Source organism: Eumetopias jubatus, unplaced genomic scaffold (assembly GCF_037043125.1).
Source record: "Eumetopias jubatus isolate StellerSeaLion01/CBP00866 unplaced genomic scaffold, mEumJub1_p1.0 scaffold_4, whole genome shotgun sequence".
NCBI classification, from domain to species: domain Eukaryota; kingdom Metazoa; phylum Chordata; class Mammalia; order Carnivora; family Otariidae; genus Eumetopias; species Eumetopias jubatus.
The window spans coordinates 25,454,150-25,473,202 of NW_028274810.1; the positions used below are offsets into that span (position 1 = coordinate 25,454,150).

At 36.5% G+C, this 19,053-nt stretch overlaps 1 protein-coding gene across 2 annotated transcripts in view; it reads left to right on the forward strand.

Annotated features, from left to right (window-relative positions):
- Positions 1-19,053, forward strand: part of DPYD (dihydropyrimidine dehydrogenase) — a 794,533-nt gene that overhangs the window by 564,845 nt on the left and 210,635 nt on the right. For both annotated transcript variants that reach the window (XM_088022348.1, XM_028101938.2), the window contains exons 17-18: positions 12,811-12,931; positions 13,752-13,871. In XM_088022348.1, the coding sequence (XP_087878474.1) occupies positions 12,811-12,931; positions 13,752-13,871 (241 nt within the window). The remainder of the gene's footprint in view (positions 1-12,810; positions 12,932-13,751; positions 13,872-19,053) is intronic.

The following is a 19,053-nucleotide window of genomic DNA, read 5'->3' on the forward strand; positions in this document are numbered from 1 at the left end:
TTCACTTTGTACACATTTCAAGTAACGCAAGTTGTTTGAGGTTGTTTTTATATCTGTTTCTTGTACCAAAATGAAACTATTCATAAAGCCTTCATGGTTAGTTGCAGGATGATTGCAAATGTTCAATTAACGACATCGGTCCAGATTCAATAGCTTTTGGTAGTCCCACAAATCCCTTACTTATCAGAGAAAGGATAAAGTAATAAGGAATATGTATGTCAAGTTTGTGGTAACAGATGTTGCATGTTAAAATCTGGGTACACTAGTACCTGAAAAGGTATGAGTAAAGTCATCTTTGTAATGCTGGACACTGCCTTTGCCCAACCATCTAAAAACCTGATTAGGTGCTGCATCTAGTTGTTAATTACATAACCCAGTAAAGGTCACCCTAGAATGCTTGTTTCTAAGTGAAAAAAAAAAAAGGCAAAATTTTAAACTATCTAAATTTAGCAGTCCTTTGGGTACTTTACATTTGTTGAATATTGCAAAAGTAAACACCCATCTGTTTTTAGTACTAATATGATTTTGTATATCAAGCAGTTTGAAGATTTTTCCCCCATGCAAGCTTCATCAGCTGTTTTATCAACAGTGTAGGCTTCAGGCACTTTTGTAAAGTTGAGTTGGGATAAATGAAAGATCCTTGTCGAATTGGTAATCATGCAGGTATTCAGAGGGAAAGGGAAATCATATTTTAATTTAATTTCAGTGCCTCAAGATATTTTTCCTTATGGGCTATGTTACCGTTCTCTGTTTACATATCCATCTTTTAAGAAATCATAGCTACTCTTAATACATTTCAAATCAAGTTTTCCTGGATCTGGGTGATATATATCACTTCGTTCTGCAAGGGTCTCTTGAATTATATGAGAGCTTGCTCATTGTGTCAGATTCAAATTCTGAATGATTTATAGAGGAATAAAGACATGAGACATATTGTAATCCCAAAGCTGTTTATATATTCTATTGAATCTGACAAATTTTACTGCCCTAAGTGGTTATAACTTGATTGTAAGTTCTTTGAGGACAAAGTTGATGCCTTACTCTTCCGTAATTCCCACATTTCATGGAAAGTTTCAGGTTAATGCTTAGGTGCTAAATAAAAACTGGCATTTTCTTACTAACCTTATAAAAGGCCTGTCATCCTTTTCTAAAGGAAAGTGGCCAGAGGCAGCATATTGTATACAGGTTTCCACAAAAGCATGTGTCCTGGCTACCTTGACCATAATTCACTGGATCAGATATATCCTGAGCAAAAAAAAGTGGCCACCAAGGCTAAATAAAAGGACGTCAGCAGCCGTCAGGAAACGTGGTGCTCTCACTCAGGCCATAAGGTCACTCTGTAGTGGATAGTGGCTAATGCATTCTTAATTGCAAGCAACAGAGACATACTGGCTATCAGAAGTGAAAAGATGATTTATCAGCAAGATACAAGATGTTTTAGATAATCAAGGAAGGCAGGAAAAGTAGGCTTTGAAAGGGGCTTAAACCAAAGGGGTGCAGGCAATGGGGAGCTAGAATTGTCCTGCTGAAATGCAGCCTCTACCAGTGCTGACATCTCCCACTACCGCCGTTGTTGGATACTGTCAGGAGACACAGTACGATATACCACCACAAGTCAACTTTAATCCCTTTTCTGATTGTCAGATTAAAATGTTTGGCAGGAGCTTCAGTTGGCCACACCTAGAACATGTACTTGTTTTTTGGTTGCCAGAGAGTAAAGAGAGGAAAGCTGTCTCTTCAGTGGATTCCATAGTGAGGATAGTTTCTGTGTCCCACCAATACTTCATACAGTGGGAATTTCCCACAAAATAGAAAGGGTATGAAATAGGAAGGACAGCCAAAAAAATAAAGAATTATTCTGTTTGTATTGTTTCATCTCTTCTGTGGGCTTGATTTTGAAACATATAGATTCTATAGTAGATGTTAGAAGAATTGAACTGGAGAACCAAAAAGGTGCTATATATATATAGCCTTTATATATATATATATATACACACACACATATATATGTATGTATATATGTGTGTGTGTGTGTGTGTGTGTGTGTGTGTGTGTGTGTGTAAAAGAAGAAAGTGATTATAGGAGTAGAAATGGAGGGGCGCCTGGGTGGCTCAGTAGGTTAAGCATCCCACTCTTGATTTTGGCTCAGGTCATGATCTGGGGTCATGGGATGGAAGCCTGGCATGGAATCCAAACCCCCACCCCCCCAGTGGCTCCGAGCTCAGCAGGGAGTCTGTTTGAGATTCTTTCCCTCTGCCCCTCACCCTACTCACTCGCTGTGCAGGTGTTGAGCACACACACACACTCTCTCTCTCTCAAATAAATAAATAAATCTTTTAAAAAAATAAGTAGAAATGGAAACATGCTGAGAAATAAGAGCAGATTTATTCGTATCAAAGAGTTTCTAATCCTTAAAGCAACTCTTAAAGGGACAACAAGAAAGTAAGAGCTGCTCTTTGTCACTGGCTTCTCTGATGAGTCACCAGAGCTGCTGAATGAAAGGCATCCCAGGCCCTAAAAAACTGGCTCTTCCTTTACCCAAAACACTTCACTTACCTTCTGACATCTCCATGTACATTTGTTATAACCCCCTGACAATGGGGGAGGGGCGTTACCTCATCATGGTTCCTTTTCTCAACACCAGAAAAACTTTAAAATAAAGAATCCCCCTTAAACACACACACACACACACACACACACACATCTTATGATTATATACTCTTATAAACCATGTACTCTTATAAATAAATAAATTGGTAATGATTAAGTTAGGTTCAGATTGCTCAAAATTTTGAGTAAAATCTAGCATCCCTGAATTTTATATCAAGAGTTTATAAATATCACACTTGCAAAAGGTCATGTTTAATATCGTCCCCATCCGTAGTTTCACACAAGGACTTTTCAATAAAGTCACCCACTTTTAGTATCTCCAAATCCTTTTCAGCTCAAAGAGGGGAATCAGTCTACAGAGCTGGCAAAACAAACAAAGACCTAGATATTTCCTTCTAGCTCTTATAGCAGCTGCGGGAAGAAATCCCTTAAGGAACTGTACCAACTTGTTATGGATGAGTTCCCCTTAGCTGAAACCATTCATTGCCAAGGGATTGAGGTTTTCTCCGCTACATTATTTAAAATTGCCTCAGCAGTAATTCCTTCTTGCTTAGATTTCATAAGTTCCCAGGACAGAAACCTGACTTCCCTCGACTCTCTTCATCCTAAATGTATCAGCGTTGTGGGTGCTTCAGGGCAGAAGGCTGTTTTACACTAGCCTCCTCCCTGTGTCAGTTAATCATTCACACCAATATGGGATTATAAAGATAGTGAGGTTTTGTGCTTGTGGTTGTTTTCCAACTCTAGCACTGGAAAACATAGGCTAAGCGAATAGACCAACAGATGTATAAAATATCAATTGTTACACTGTTTACACTAATGCTTTGCATTAAGAAAACAAATGACAAGCTGCCTCTGAAGTCTGCAAAGAATAAAAACTCCTTGTTATAGACTTAAATACTCACTTGCCCTTATCTAAAATGAATCCATACACAGTAGTGCAAGCAACTGCCTGCACTTCATTACCCACTGAAGTCTTTTTAGTGTGTTCTGAGCAGTGATTGGGAAGCCTGCTGAGTTTCAGTTTGGTTCAGCTGGTCCACAATTTTGAACCCCTACTGGTGGTATCAGCAAAGCATGTGCGTAGCCTATTTCTCCATGTATTAAGATTTTCCAGGTTACATTGTATAACCTCATCAATAAACTATGATCAACACTTTTTGCGTGATAGATAGATAATACTAGCCTTTGAATTCACAGATAAATAGCAACTCACATATACATATAAGGAAAGATCAAGCTTCTGGGGGGAGCTTAGTATAAATAATTCTAAAAAGAATAAGCTATTTTCAAATATATTTTAAGGATTTTTAGTAAATAATCTTTAATAAAGAGGATTTTAAAGTATCTTAATTTCTTTATACTATGGCCAGTGTATGGTTCTCAAAAAGCATTTGTTTGCCTGTGAAGATAGATCTATAGAGTCTGTGTCAATCTTGATTTGGGGGAAAAAGAGCATAATAAAAACTAAGACAAGGGAAATAGAGATGGAAATGTCCAGCAGAAGCAAAGGAAAATCATTATGAAGCCCCTATATGATCAGCAAGTCATGGATCAACTGTGGATGCAAACAGGGCAACTGCAGGTCAGTTCGGATGGGTGTCAAGACTCAAGGGGGTCTACTATAGAAAGAAATTTGCAAGGGATAAAATACAGAAATACAAGAATTCAGGCAAACGGGATGGATTATGAAAGCAAAAGCATACCTTAGAATACCGTATTAGAGACTCAACACACCTAGAAGAAATTTCCAGATGACCTCTTCATGTTGTTATTGAGGAGGTTATCATTAATTGGCTTTATCAACAAGAGACTTGGGGCTGGGGTAGGGATTAGGATATACACTGATTTCCCTGGCCATACTCCCTTGCCAAGTAGACCTGGTTTTCAGACACAAAGGCATAATCTTCTCTATCCATGGACTTCTGCACAATCGTTTTCAATGGTCCATATCAGAGTGGTGACTCAGCAGGTTCGGAAAGTAGATGTTTAAACTCTTTAAGATTATTCTGAACTGTCTCTACACAGAGGACACCCATCATTGTCCCTTACCATGTCTTTTAAAGCAGTCTTTTTCTAGGAGAAAAAATTAGACCTGCTTCTTGGCCTTGTTGGCTGGACTAGGCTTGACTCTTTCAAGGACCTTAAGAGATTTGTTTGGATTCAGCTTAACTTTCTTGATTTTATCTCAATGAGATGCCCTGGGGTATTTGGACAAAATTTTTCTTCCATGACTTCCTCAGAATATAGCCTAATCCTATCACAGGGAGACTTCCAGAGCCAAGTAGGGAGTTGCTGTATCAGTTGAGGCCTCCAGTAATCAGAGACATACATAGAGTTAGGAGTGTAAAAGGTTTATTGAGGAACAATGCCTATGAAAGGAAAGGGGAGGAAATAGGAGTGGGCAAGGGGAACAGACAGACCCTGATGGAGATATGAGAAAAATCTTTGCCCGCCCAGTGGGGGCTCAAGGGCAAAGATCACTGTTAGAGGAATCTTGCATTGGATAGAAATGGCTGACCTTGAACCACAGCTTTGCTGTCACTGGCTAGGGACTCCTCAAGAGGAGCCTGACCTCAGCTTAAAAACTGAGGCTGACCTAAAGGTGTAAGCAGGTCGAGGATGTCAGCTCACCACACTGTTGTGGCGGGGCTTGAGTCTTTTCCTGAAGGAGGATCTGAGTGGTGCATGTCTGTGTCTGCCTGCTTCTGCATGTGTTTGCTAAGAACACTTCAGATCCCAGTTAAGTCACCTGAGCATATCCACACATCAGTTTTGGCAAAAGGTTATATGATTATAACTCAAAAAGTTAACCCCTTAACTTAATCTGAGCTCAGCTGCTTCTTCCTCTCATCCTCCTCCCCCTTCCCTTCCTTCATCTCCTGCTCCACCTCCTCCCCCCTTCCTTTTTCTTCTTCTTTCCCTAGTATAATATGGGGTTCCTGAAAGAGAGACAGGAGACATTTATACAATAGGACAGTAATAGTGCTGTGAGGAAGTCTCCCTTTGACGCTCACTGCTAGAAAAGTACATGGAACTGGGCAGGAGATGTTCACTGACCCATTTTGGGGGGCAAGTGTATCTTACCCAATTTCGTTACCGTGTCAGGTAAGACAATGGATTTCTAGTTTGAATTAGCTAGTAGGATCGAGATAATTGAGGACATCTGAATCTGATTCCGTGGGGACAAATTGTGGAGGGGAAGGTTTGAAATTTGAAAAGTTTAAAGAAGTGACCTCCACTATTAGCACTATTAGTGAGCTGGTGGAAGGGTAGCTAGAGAATCAGAGGCTCATCAGAGAGGACAAAAAGAATGACTCAGAGAGTATCTGGCCATCAAGTATTATCTAAACAGTGCATGACAATTCTCGTCCATTTGTTTCTGAGACTAAGTGTCTGGTAATAAGAACTCTGACACTAGGAATGTCAGAGGAATGGTACACCAAGGAAATGCTGTCTGAAAGGAGGAAAAACAGCGTAAACTATGTCACAGGAAATGATATTTAAAGGAATAAAAAAGGAATGCAGTTTCCCTTTAGCTGGCAAAAATAGGAGTGTATTCTCCCACCAGGCCCCAGGGATCAAGGACTGGGAGCTGAGGTAGGGATAGTGGTGCAAACTCTAGAGAAGCCTCAATATCCTAAGGATTCAGACAGAAAGGGCCCTGGGCAGCCTGGGACCTCAGGGAGGTCTTCATGAATTGCCAGGCCACAGGAGGGGACAGTTGCCCTCTAAAAACACTTTAACCAGTGAGAGAGGGCATCAGAAGACTTTCCAAACGCCACCGGCTGGTGGGGCAAGAACTACTAATATCTCCAGCTTGTTGCGGCTCCATGGAAGAGAAGAGGCAAGTGTTTTCTTGGTTATTGTGGAAAGCTGATACACATCTAGGAATTCTTCATTTTTTTTTTTTTTTTTATTCAACACAGTATTTACTATCTTTAGTGTCTCCGACACTGTGTTAGAGGATCAGGATACAAGTGTAGGATGCATTCCTTAAAAGACTGATAGTGTAGCCGAGAGGGAAAAAACAAAACCATAAAAGGGTGGTGATTAAATACTGTGATAAATGAAGGAATAAGGAAATGTTATGGAAGTGTTTAAAAGGCAGTCCTTAACTCATCCATCCTGTGCTGAGGTAGGATGGGAGGGTTGGTCATGGAGGGCTGCCTTGCGGGTGTTCATTCAAGGGACAGGAGGTGAAGGACATTCTGGGCGAGGAGACAGGAAGAAAGAGAGGCTGAAGTGAGAAACAGAATGGAGAAGGCTGTAGTGCCTGGGCAAGAGAGAACACACAAGCAGTTCCATGTCATCTTCAACTTAAGGCACAAGGGAAGTGGAGAAGAAAGAATATATAAAATATTTTATACACACATACATTGCATGTATATATACTTACAACATTTTATTTTTTCACATTTTATGTTTGTTTTATGTACTATCGCCCTGGATTATGAAGTTTGTTTTAAGAATAGAGATAGTGTATTATACATTTTTAAATCACCATTGTCTAACATAAGGTGTAATGCCTAAAACAGTTGTTTATTAGGTTATCCTGGACCCAATAATTTTATATTCTATTTTCTTCTGAGAAAACTGAAATAAGAAAGCCCGTGTTAATTTATGCAATGTGAGCTCTATCAACTCAACAGTATTTCTTGAGAGCCTACTATGTGCCAAACCCTTGCTATATGCTCTGAAATAATCTGAAATGAGAGAGCATTATTAAGATCTCCTTTTTTATACTTAACATCCAACATATATTTCATGTATGTATCTGACTTCTATTTTCTAGTAGACTCTGCCTTCTTTGTTCCACTCATCTTAGGCTCCAGCACAAATGAGTTGAGTGCCTTGTGGTCAAGGAATATTTCTGGAAAAAACAGAATCCACACTGCCTAGAATGCTTTCATTTTTTTTTTGTTTTGTTTATATTTAAATACCTTAGAATTGTTTCTTTTTATATATTTTACAAGAAATTTGTGGCTGTATAATTTACCTATAATAAAAAGAACACATTTAGGTGTAGAGTTTGATGTGTTTCAGTAGATGTCTACAGCTGTGTAAACATTACTACAATCCAGTTGTAGAATGTTTCCATTAGACTCAAAAATTCCCTTTGGCCTCTTCCCACTTAATCACTCCCCCACACCCCATCCTAATCCCAGCAACTACTGCTCTGCTTTCTATTAACATAGTTTGTGTGTGTGTGGAATTTCATAGAAATGTGAACATACAGCATTTAAACTCTTGTGTATTTCTTTAGGTGAACATAATTTTTTTTTATTAATCCCGAATTGTTGCAACACCCAGTAGATTCGTTTCTCTTTATCACTGAATAACATTCCGGTATGTGGATATGTTACCATTTGTTTATTCATTCACATGTTAATGAATATTTGGGTCATTTCCAATTTGGAGCTTTTTTGAAAGAGTTGCCATGAACGTTCACGTGCAAGTCTTTGTGTGGTTATATGTTTTCATGTCTCTTGGATATATAATTAAAAGTGAGATTGGTGGGTGGATTGGTATGTGAATGTTTATCTTTTTAGGAAACTACCAGATGATTTTCCAAGGTGACTGTATCATTGTTAGCATTCTTAAATCAGGAAAACCTGATTTAAGAGCACATGCTAAACCATAAGTTAATTTAAAACATTCCCATTCTAGTGCACAATCTTTGCATTTACGAATAATTTGACCTGGAGTAGTTAACTCTTTCTGTTCTATTTTATTGACATGGAAGGATAAATACGTCACATTTGCCTATTACTCTGAAGCTACATTTAGTCTTAGAAGTATAAATGAAGTTACAAGCCTTTATAGTTCTGGTTTACAATTGATGGCTGAATTTCACTTTAGGGAGCAATTTTGCTAAAGAAGATGATGGTTTAGGACATGATAATGGGAAAGAAAATTAAGAAGGTGAAATAGGTACTCAGATTGATCTTCTGGGCCCTAGTTCTCTCTGTCAGAGAAGTGGACATAATAAAAATGCTAGCTACTTCCTGGCATTCATGTGAATTAAAACTTAGGAGTTCCTTAGTGGAAAACATTTATAACTGGTAAAATTTTTCAGTGGATTCATTGAAATGCCACCTTCTAAGACAGCCATTTTGAAAAGAATTGTACGGAGTGAAAATTACCAGGGAAATTGGAGAGAAATGTTTCTTAAAGTCAAAAATTTCATTTGTAATTTAGCTTATCAAGAAATTCTCACAGCCTCATTCTCCAATGCTTGTTATTTTGCACAAGGCATGAAACCAGTGAGATTTGATGCCCTAGGAAATTGGTGAAAATGCCTGTCCTACAATGGAGAGGTCATCTTAGGGGTGTCAGAAGCAACAAGGTATATCATTTACAGAACCAGAACACCTTTAATATGTAACTAGAGACATACTAGTTACTAGATTAAAAATTATTTTACAGCCCAGATAAAAAAGGAAGCTTTAAAAATAAAATTTAAGTTTTAAACTTCCTAGAGTTAGAAATTGTTATCTTATGGCGCAGATAGAAAATAAAGCTTTAAAAACAGTTTTGAACGGTGGAAACTACTGTAGCAGTCTACTCAGAGCTACATTTTCTAGTTTTTGTTGTTGTTGTTTGGTTTTCATAGGGATCGATTCCAGAGTGTATTAATTGCAAGCAGACTCAGGGAGGCTCCCCATTAAAGTTGTTGAAGAGACCAAAATTGTCTTTTAGCTCGCTTTCCTCTTTTTGTCAGCAGGTCTGGTCTGGTACCTTGGCCTCAATGCAGTACCCTCAAGACCACCAGGTGCTTCCCCAGCCCTGCTACTCATGCCTTTAAGGGCTTCAGCAATTTCTTGCTTATCTTATCACACACCTCTGTCACAGAAAAACTCACTCTGTTGCCTCAGAGCATTCTTTGGTGATCACATGAATAACAAAAAGCTTAACAGGTGCTAAAGAAGTATACACACCTACACACACAGTTGCTGTGGGAGAGTTGCCAATCATGGTCAGGGATAAGCATTATTAATACCTGTAGGAAGAGCCAATAAAGACTTCAAGATCTAAGTAGACTTTTTGTAGATTAGACTCTTTAAAGGTCTTGTTAAGTTTTTTTTTTCCCCCATCATTACCCACTCTTTTTTTTTTTTTTTCCAAATTATCCCAGATTTGTAAGGAAGTCTTGGCTTTTTCATGCTTTTAGAAATTATTTATCATAAAATATACCCAGGTTTTGGGAGTGGTGGGTGGCTGGGTGGCTTAGTCTGTTAAGCCTCTACCTTCAGCTCAGGTCATGATCTTAGGGTCCTGGGATGGGGTCTTGTGTCAGGCTCCCTGCTCAGTGGGGAGTCTGCTTCTCCCTCTGCCCCTCCCCCCTGCTCATGATACCTCCCCCTCTCTCTCTCAAATAAATAAATAAAATCTTTAAAAATATATATATATACTCAGGTTTTTTTTAAACCTAGGCATAGTCTATATTTTGATGAATCTATAAAGAAATCAATTGAAAATATTCTGTGTATTTATTTATTTTTCTTTCTTTGACACCACTGCTTTTTGAGTGTCTACAATGCTTGGTGCCTAGAAATAGAAAAGCAGTCCAGAATTGCTTGGTTTTATTTACTTTTTGTGGATGTGGATAATGTTAAAGTTTCAATTTGTCAGAAATAATAATACCTTTGTGTGTTTCCTATTTTGAAGAAGTGGGGGGGCATTAGAAATTGTCTAAAACTTATTTGTTTCAATAAGATTTTAAAAACTGGCTTTAATGGGTGACACCATCTGATGCTATCACTAGAAAACTGAGAAGGTCAAGTTGCAGAAACACTATTAATTGCTTTTAGATCTCAAACATTAATATCAAAAGTGTGAGGAAACCAGGAAAGTGTGAATAGTTACAGTGTGTCCTTTAATTTCCCAAAGTATACAGATTCATTTTATCATGTTATTAGCCTCACCACATTTCTAGTTGTATTAGAATATTCCCTATTATGTATGTCAAGCTAAACTTTACAATTTAAAGAACAGTCACTAATTTTTACAATCATATTAGTCAGAAGTTGTTTTTAAAATTCCCAGGTAATCAAATTCTGTTTTCAGCTGGGTATGAAGATTAGTTAGAAAGTGGCTTGTCTGAGTATGAAGATGAGAAAAAATATTATCTGAACACCAGGAACCTTACTTATAGAAGTATACGATGGTCAAATTATGGTATCTCAAAATAGAGACAGATGATTCGAGTAAGTAATGGTACCAAGGGACCATATTTTTTTTTTTTTACAAAAACTGAAAAACTTTGAGCAAATTCCAAATTGTTAAACAGTGTGTAAAAGGCATTCACTTCAAGTATTCAACTGGTGAGAATGAACAGAAAAAAAGTGTGACAAATGTTCAAAGTAAATTATTAAGACATGGTAGTCAATAGTATTGAAAGCCACTTAGAAGCCTATATCAGATTATTAGTGTTTACTCTATTGGAACCAAATACTATTTTATATTTGTTTCAGTAATTCTTATCAGGCTACCTTCCACATATTATGCAATTCAAGTGATCTTTAAATTATTGTCAAATTCTATCTTAAAGAGAGCTTTCACAAAGGACATGCAATTCATATCATCTAGAGTTACTGTCATTTCTAGGCTAAGTCCCATGGAAATTCATAACTTAAAAATGAAAGTCAGAAAGATGCAACTGCCTTCATAATGCCAATGCAGCGGTTATAAATATTTCATGAACATTGCATGGGCAGGGGCAGATCTCCATTTTCATGAGTTAGAATTTGTACAGCTAAGTCTCCAGATTTTACTATTCATAATGCATGGTATGCCCTGTAGAGCATTCCATATAGTGCTTTTTTAATATTTATGTTTAATGAAGAAATTACTGTTCTAAAAAGAGAACAAACCAAATCAAAGATTTTTTGTTAAAATTATGAGTTTTGCTGAATAGAGATGGTAACAACCAACAGAAATTCCCTCATTGCTGTATCTTAGCACATAAATGCCTAACTTTTAGAGTAATACAAGATGACAGATCAAGACACATTAAACATAAGTGAAAAGGTTCTTTCTAAAGGTTATAACATTAGAAATCTCATCTTAAAAGAATTTGAAAGGTTAAAATGCAAAGAGCAACTTTCTTACGTATAAAAATATTAATTACAAATGATATACTGGCCTGCTGTTTCATAGTTTAAATATATGTCTATATTTTTCTGGGTTTTTCTTTTATTCAAAAAACATTTTAACTTGCTAAGATAATATTACCAAGTTCAATAATGAATTGCTATTGCATATTTTAAGGTAATTTATCAAAGTGCATTATCAGTACCTGTCAGAATAAATTTTGCACTAAAAGTAATAAAAAAAAAAGACTATTGTATGTGTTGAAATCAAAGAACATTGCCACAGCTAAGTTATTTTCAATGGAAAGGATAGGTGATTGCCCTCTAAATGATACTTGTCCCATGAGAAAATAGAAGCCTGAAAAATCACAGGAAACAGGCACAGGAAAATGTCTGTTCCTTGCTTTTAAAAACGAGCATTTGATATTTTATTTCATTTTTGTCATTTTAATCAATTCTTTCAAGTAGATGAATGTTAAAAAGTGCTTCACAGATCTTGGTAACATTTACAAAAGTAAACTAAGTTACTGATCAGCTCATGTATAATCCAAGGCTGAATTATTCCCTATTAGCATACACTATATATCATAATTAGATTGATTAGGAAGTCACAGCTTTTCTTTTGAATATACTTCATCAAGACTAAGTCTTCTAATGATGGAAACAACAGACTTCAGTTATAATATCATCCACCCTGGAATCAGCAGCTTAAGTATTTTTTATTAAGTTTAAGCCAATGCGGTCGCTGGAAATTCTGTAATATTTACTGAATATACCACCAGAAGTTTATGTTTCACTCCTGGTATTATTTAACTGGTAGTGGAAAACACTTTCTTCCATTTGGTTCTTCGTAATTTTATTTTCCAAAGGCTCCCTTGAGGAATTTAACCTTTATGTGATGAATTTGCAGTTCACTGGAAGTGTGTTAACCTTAGTTCCCTAATGAGTCTAGGTGTAATACTGAGGCGGAATTGAGAAATAGATCATGTAGCTCATTGTCAAGTTGGATTTGTCTTGCACATATCCAGCTTTGCTGTTGTTCCAGTACACATTTTGATCACAATTCTTTAATTATGTTCTATATTTAACCGACCTATTTGAACAGGATCCAGAGCTGGTACGGAACATCTGTCGCTGGGTGAGGCAAGCTGTTCAGATTCCTTTTTTTGCCAAGTTGACCCCAAATGTCACTGATATCGTAAGCATTGCAAGAGCTGCAAAGGAAGGTAAGAACTAGACTTGTGTCAGTTGTCTAGTTTTGAAAGTATGGGCCTGAAGTATGTGCCATTCCAAAGTATATCTTTATCCACAAACATTTGTGTGTCTTTGTTTAGAGTTTAAGAAAAGTACTAAATTGAGCACTTGATCTCCCAAATGCAGTAGGTTCACACCTGGACTCAAGCTAGTAAATAGACTCTAAACAAGGACATTTATAATCTTTCTTGATAAACACCTGCTTCACGCACAAAGAATTATGGAACAAAATCATGATCACAGTGAACCACTCCAAAATAAATGACCTTGTAATGTAACAATCCAGCAGTAGCATTTGAACCTTTAATGAAGTACAAAGCAAAAAGATACCAGCTTCCACAATATGAAATTTCTTGTGAGTTCCCTTTATATTTGATAGGGCCTAGTATACTGCCTTAAACATATGTCTAATAAATATCTATTGAACACATAAATCATGCAGGCAGTGAATGATTTTATAAATCATATATGCCATGCCCTATCCAATGGAAATTGCATCTTGATTTGCAAAGGTATTGTAAACTACCTGGGAAATAACACCAATTACAAAACATTTGAAATCTATCAATCTGTATAATAAATGGAAAAATGAATTGATGGGAATTAAAAATTTTTATGTCTAGCATTTTAATAAGCATAATGGTAGGACTGAAGTTAGTAAAGTCATTGAGGGAAGGAAATGTTCTCAAGAGAAAGAGTGTTCATGTTCCTGGGTTGTGTGGGTTTGAATGGCTTTTGACCATTGTCCCTTTAAAAAAAAATCTCAAGTAAATGATGAAGTGTTTTCCATAGGTGGTGCAGATGGTGTTACAGCCACCAACACTGTCTCAGGTCTAATGGGATTAAAAGCTGATGGCACACCTTGGCCAGCAGTGGGCTTTGGGAAGCGGACTACATACGGAGGAGTGTCTGGTAGGTGTTGCCCTCTGCTTGCATTTTGCTTCCTTGAAGGTTGCTGAAAAATCAGAGGTCATGTTACAAGCAAGTATATCATGTCTTGTATGATCCCAAATTCTGATAACTCATTGCTGATCAAAATTCCTAATAGTTATGACAGATGGAACCTATTGAGTGAGAAGGCTCAAGTGACTGATAGCAAAAGATGAGAGAATACCAAGATAGGGTTGTGTGTGAATTTGATTCTCTCGTGGTCTATGCTCTTCTCAGAATTTGTCATTGTCACGAATGTCTTGTCACTTACTAGTAAGGGCTGATACCAGTGCCGTCGCAGAGAAGAACATAAGAACCCTGATGATAATATCTTTTTCAGAGTCTGAATTTGTTTCACTTTTACTAGAATTTTGAAATCTACCTTCTTCAAAAAATCTTGCTTTCATAACTGTCCCCAACGAATTCTTAAAACTGCATTTATGTCGGCAGCTGAGAGGACATTTCAGACCTCACACCTTTGCGTATCTTTCCTCATCATCAAACACTTGCATTTAAAACAGAAACAAGTTTTAATCCCAATGTGTCATTCAGTATCTTTGCCCTGTGCACTCTGTTGCTGTGACAACATGAACTTGGTCTTGCAAAGACAATGCTGTAAGGTTCTTGACTGTACTGGTATGGGGATTAGTCTCCTTGGTGATAGAGACAGTGGTAAATATACATAATATAGCAGTGTCCCACTGTTCGAGAAAAGCATTGCTGAATCAGACCAAAATATGCTTTTGGAAGAGGCTGGGTAGACACAAATAAAGCACTATCCATGCTGAGGTATTGTATTTTGAGAGCATGAAGTGTGTCTATGAGCCACGATTTTTAAAAAATTATATTCTGCTTTTAACTGAATGCCATTCGCATTCCCACAATGTCAGAAAGAGGAAAGCTGATGAGAAACACCTGCTCAGGGTCCAGACACAAACTCTCTTTTATCAGGAGCTATCAAACAGAGCCTTAAATATTATTGTAACGCAGAATAACGTGGACCGCGTTAGCATGTGCCGCAGAGAGTCAAGAGACTCCAGAGTTGGACTGTAACGTGCACTATGTTTTCTGTCAGCCCATTTCAATTTTTCCAGCCTGCCATGTTGACAGCAAGAGAATAAAGGAGGTCACAGAGGGTGCTGAACATTAAAAATTAATAAAAGAACTATTGCAGTAGTATTTTATATAAGTAACACCATTCACGTTTTCTCATTTAAGCTGCAATTTCTGAATATTCTCCCATACTATAACTCAGTCTAATAAAACTACAAAATTACAACATTAGAAAAAGTCTTTTGTGCTGTAGTCTTTAAGCATACACACACTGGAAATTATAGTGCTACCTGAAAACAAGTTCAGCTATACCTCAGGGCCTGTTAACATTTCCATGAAACTCTATTTCTAAGATTTATAAACTCATATATAAATATTCACTTGAGCTATAAGCTCAGCTAAGCCTGGGTGGAACTTTCATTTTAAACCACAAAAAGTCCCTAACATTTTTAAGGGCTTGTACCTCATTTCTAATAGGTTCTATATTAAGTCCCTTCACATTAAACAGTCTGTTTTGAAAATAGCCTTTCTCCGTATTGACAAAATTGATAGAATTTCTCTCCTTTAAAGCAGTGTTGGCTTTAATTTAAAGGTAGTAGAATCTGAAAAGCAGTTTAAATAGGCAATAATAATATATTTGAGGACAGAAGCAAGTACTATAACAGAGTACCTTCAGAGTGAGTTATAACAAAACCTGGCCTCCCAAAACTGTGTTAAATAATAATGGCTTCAAATTTTAGGAATGATGGAAATATCAAAATGGCTAAATACCATTCCTACTTTTATCAAGCATGGGTGTCAAGACTTCAAATGCTGCTTCAATGTAGAATATCATACAAAATAAGATTAAAAAAATTACCACAGCACAGTGCTAATACTTTCCCGAGTATTCTCAAGCACTGGAGTGTCTGCTTTTAGAAGAACAGCTTGAATCGCAGATTTTTTTTTTTTTTTTTGAGTGAAAGCTGAAAAGTATTCAATTTTGGATAGCCACCTGAAATACAACACATACTTTCCATTGCCAGGAAGGAGTGTTTTTCCCCTTCAATATTCTCCAGCTCTCTATTCAGTCTTTATTATTTTTTCTCAGAATAAGATTGCTGCTATTTGACATGAAGGTTTTGTTTTGTTTAAATGGGAAATAATGAGGTACTTGGGGTACTACACATGCTATAGAAAAATGGTCACATTCTGTAATGTCTTTCTAAAGCACACTAGCTAATAAGGGGCAGTGACTAGCATTGGGAAGACAGAACCTCAGCCAGGGAATGTCAGTTGGATTATTTCAAACATGATTAGTCTGGATGCTAGAGTACTTTAAAGCAATGTTTTCCAAACTTTGGTTCCCAACTCATGAGTGTACAATGGAACCAAGTTAAGGAACTATAATCAACATTTAAAAAAAAATCAAAAAGAACAGAAAAAAATGTCAGAATGCTTGGCACACAGATGGGATAAACATTGGTCAAACATCTTTTTCAGTTATACATGTAATATACACACACAAGTTGTGTGTGTGTGTGTGTGTGTGTGTGTGTGTGTGTGTGTTTGTTTCTATCCTGGGTCATGATGTAAAATGAGTTTTTTATTATGATTAACTTCAAAAATTCGGAAAGCTACTGATTAGTGGGAGGTATCTTTATTTAATAAAAGAAGTCATTAAGCCTCTAGAAGTCATTAAACAAGGTTAGTTCTATTTGTTGCAGTTTAAAATTTTTTATCAAGAGCAAGAGTTAGATTCCGAGATCTCATCCTCAGCTTTGTTATTTTAGAAACTGCATTTTTCCAACTCATCTATAGGTGATTAGAATCTGGGGGTGGGGGCTGGCGGAGGCAAAACATATGAAGCAAATCCATAATGGAATGCTTTATAAACCTGAATTTCAATTGGAGATACACGTGGCAAGATTCATGCTCCATGAGTCCATTAAAGGTTGAATTGTAAAATTAAAAGTGATTTCATAGTGAGAACAGGATCAAAAGAAAGCTTAGTTGGTATTCATAAGGAAGATTTTCGTGAAACTAAGATGGCTAATTCAGCTCTCCACCATACAAATACTCCTGTCTAAATTACCAACTCTTAGTTCCTTGCCTATCTTCGGGCAGTAGAGACTTTACACTGCAAGTTCTTACCATCTAACTTTCCTTTTTCTGGAATCCGTGCAGAAATCTTTTTTTTTTTAATATCAAACAACAGTTAGTTCATATGTCACCAAACAGTTGAGCAGATTATTGTTTTGTTTTGTTTCTGGGGGATTCCGTGCCTTTATTTATTTCATTGGAAGAACCACTGATCTCATCAGTAACATTATTTATGAACCCCATCCTTGAGTGAATTACTGATCATTTGTCCTAGTTTTGGTTTACTTATTTTTTTCTTGTGTTAGTTTCAAATTTTGACCTTTTTCCTGGCCTTATCCACAAATAATGAAAGAATGTTAAGATAGCCCTTAACTCAGTGATTACTATCACCTGGGTAAATGGTGTCGTCCAACTGTGGTGTGACATTTTCACAGTCAGTCTTCCCTGTGGAAAAGATTCTTTTAGATATGGTTAAGAATGAGTCCTGCATGACATAACCAAAGATACATCTTACTTGCAACTGACTTCGTGAGGATGGTATTTATTAATTTGTAGCTGCTTGAGGAGAAACAGTAATCAAGGATCTTTCAGTGGGGTAAACTCATTTGAAGGAATTATTCCTTGTTGTGTTTTAAGTGCTTCTTTCTATTGATGGGGGATGGGCATATTTTTTAGGTTTGTTATGTAATTCCATCATCCTGTATATATTCTGTTTGTTATACATACATACACCCGAAAAGGGAAAAGATATGAAATTTCTCGGCAGAAGGCACTTTGAAACGATGATGGATGCTTTTGGTTCAATTAATTCACTTCCTAGAAGCTTGGAAAATTAAGTCATTGATTTACATTATTTTATTTACCACATTTGTTCTATTTACCCAAAAAAGGAAATTCTTGTTCTCAGTTTCAATATTGGATGCCTTTTTGAAATTATTGTCTGTACCAACCTGCTGAGTTAAAACAATAGAACACATTTTATTTAATAGTAATACCAATAAATTCTAATAATGATTTCTGAATAATTCATCAGAGATGGCTTCAAGATTTGATCTCTATTTCAGGAGCCCAAATTTACTAATTACATATAGGATATTACAGATTTAAGAGCTGATTGTGTATTTCTTAACAAATGACAATGGCATACTCCATAAATGCCCTTACATTCTAAAATAAATAATGAACGATTTGAAATCCAGCTATTAGGCACTGAACTCTGAATTCTAATAGTTCTAAGCCTCCTAAAGGTGTTTTCATTGTAAAACCAACCAGGGAAACACCGATAAAAGAAGGTACAAGTTAGAAATTTGCTAGTATTTTGTAACTCTGTGCCAGTATATGGGCTAGAAGTGGGTACAAAGTGTATAGCTCAAAAAACTTGCACAAACATGAATCAGCATAATAGCTTAAAAATAATCTTCACTCTATACTGCATATTTTATGTTCACGTTTAAAAAGTTACTTAGGCATGATTGTTGGGACCATACAGTGACTTAGCTGTGTTGAACTCAGGTACTGGGCATTATGTAAATGCAAATACAATGTAACCCATTCCAGTCATGAACTTAAACTTATTTTGATCTATTTATTAGTGTATTTTTGTAAAATGAGGAAGATGACAAAACACATAGATTGAAAACCCAAAAGTTACAATTTGCTTTGAACAGCTATTCACACACATGCAAGCAACTGAAGATTTTGGCAAGATTGCTTTAAGTTCTTGCACCATACATTACAATTATATCATAAAGTGCAGTATTGGTATTTTTTTATGGGGAGTAGTTGTTAATGGGCTGGACTATTTTTATTGTCAATCACATAATTACTGATGCATAAAATCCTTTTAGAAAAACACGCCTACTCACTGTCATAAAATTTCACCTATCTATTGTAACCATCTTTATCAATAAGAGCTTAGATTTTAATACTGAAATGTCTAAAATAACCTGAAAGATAAAGGTAACATTTAAATGAATAAAAAAAGCACTGATAAATTATGCCAAAAAGAATAATTAAAAGGAGAACCTTT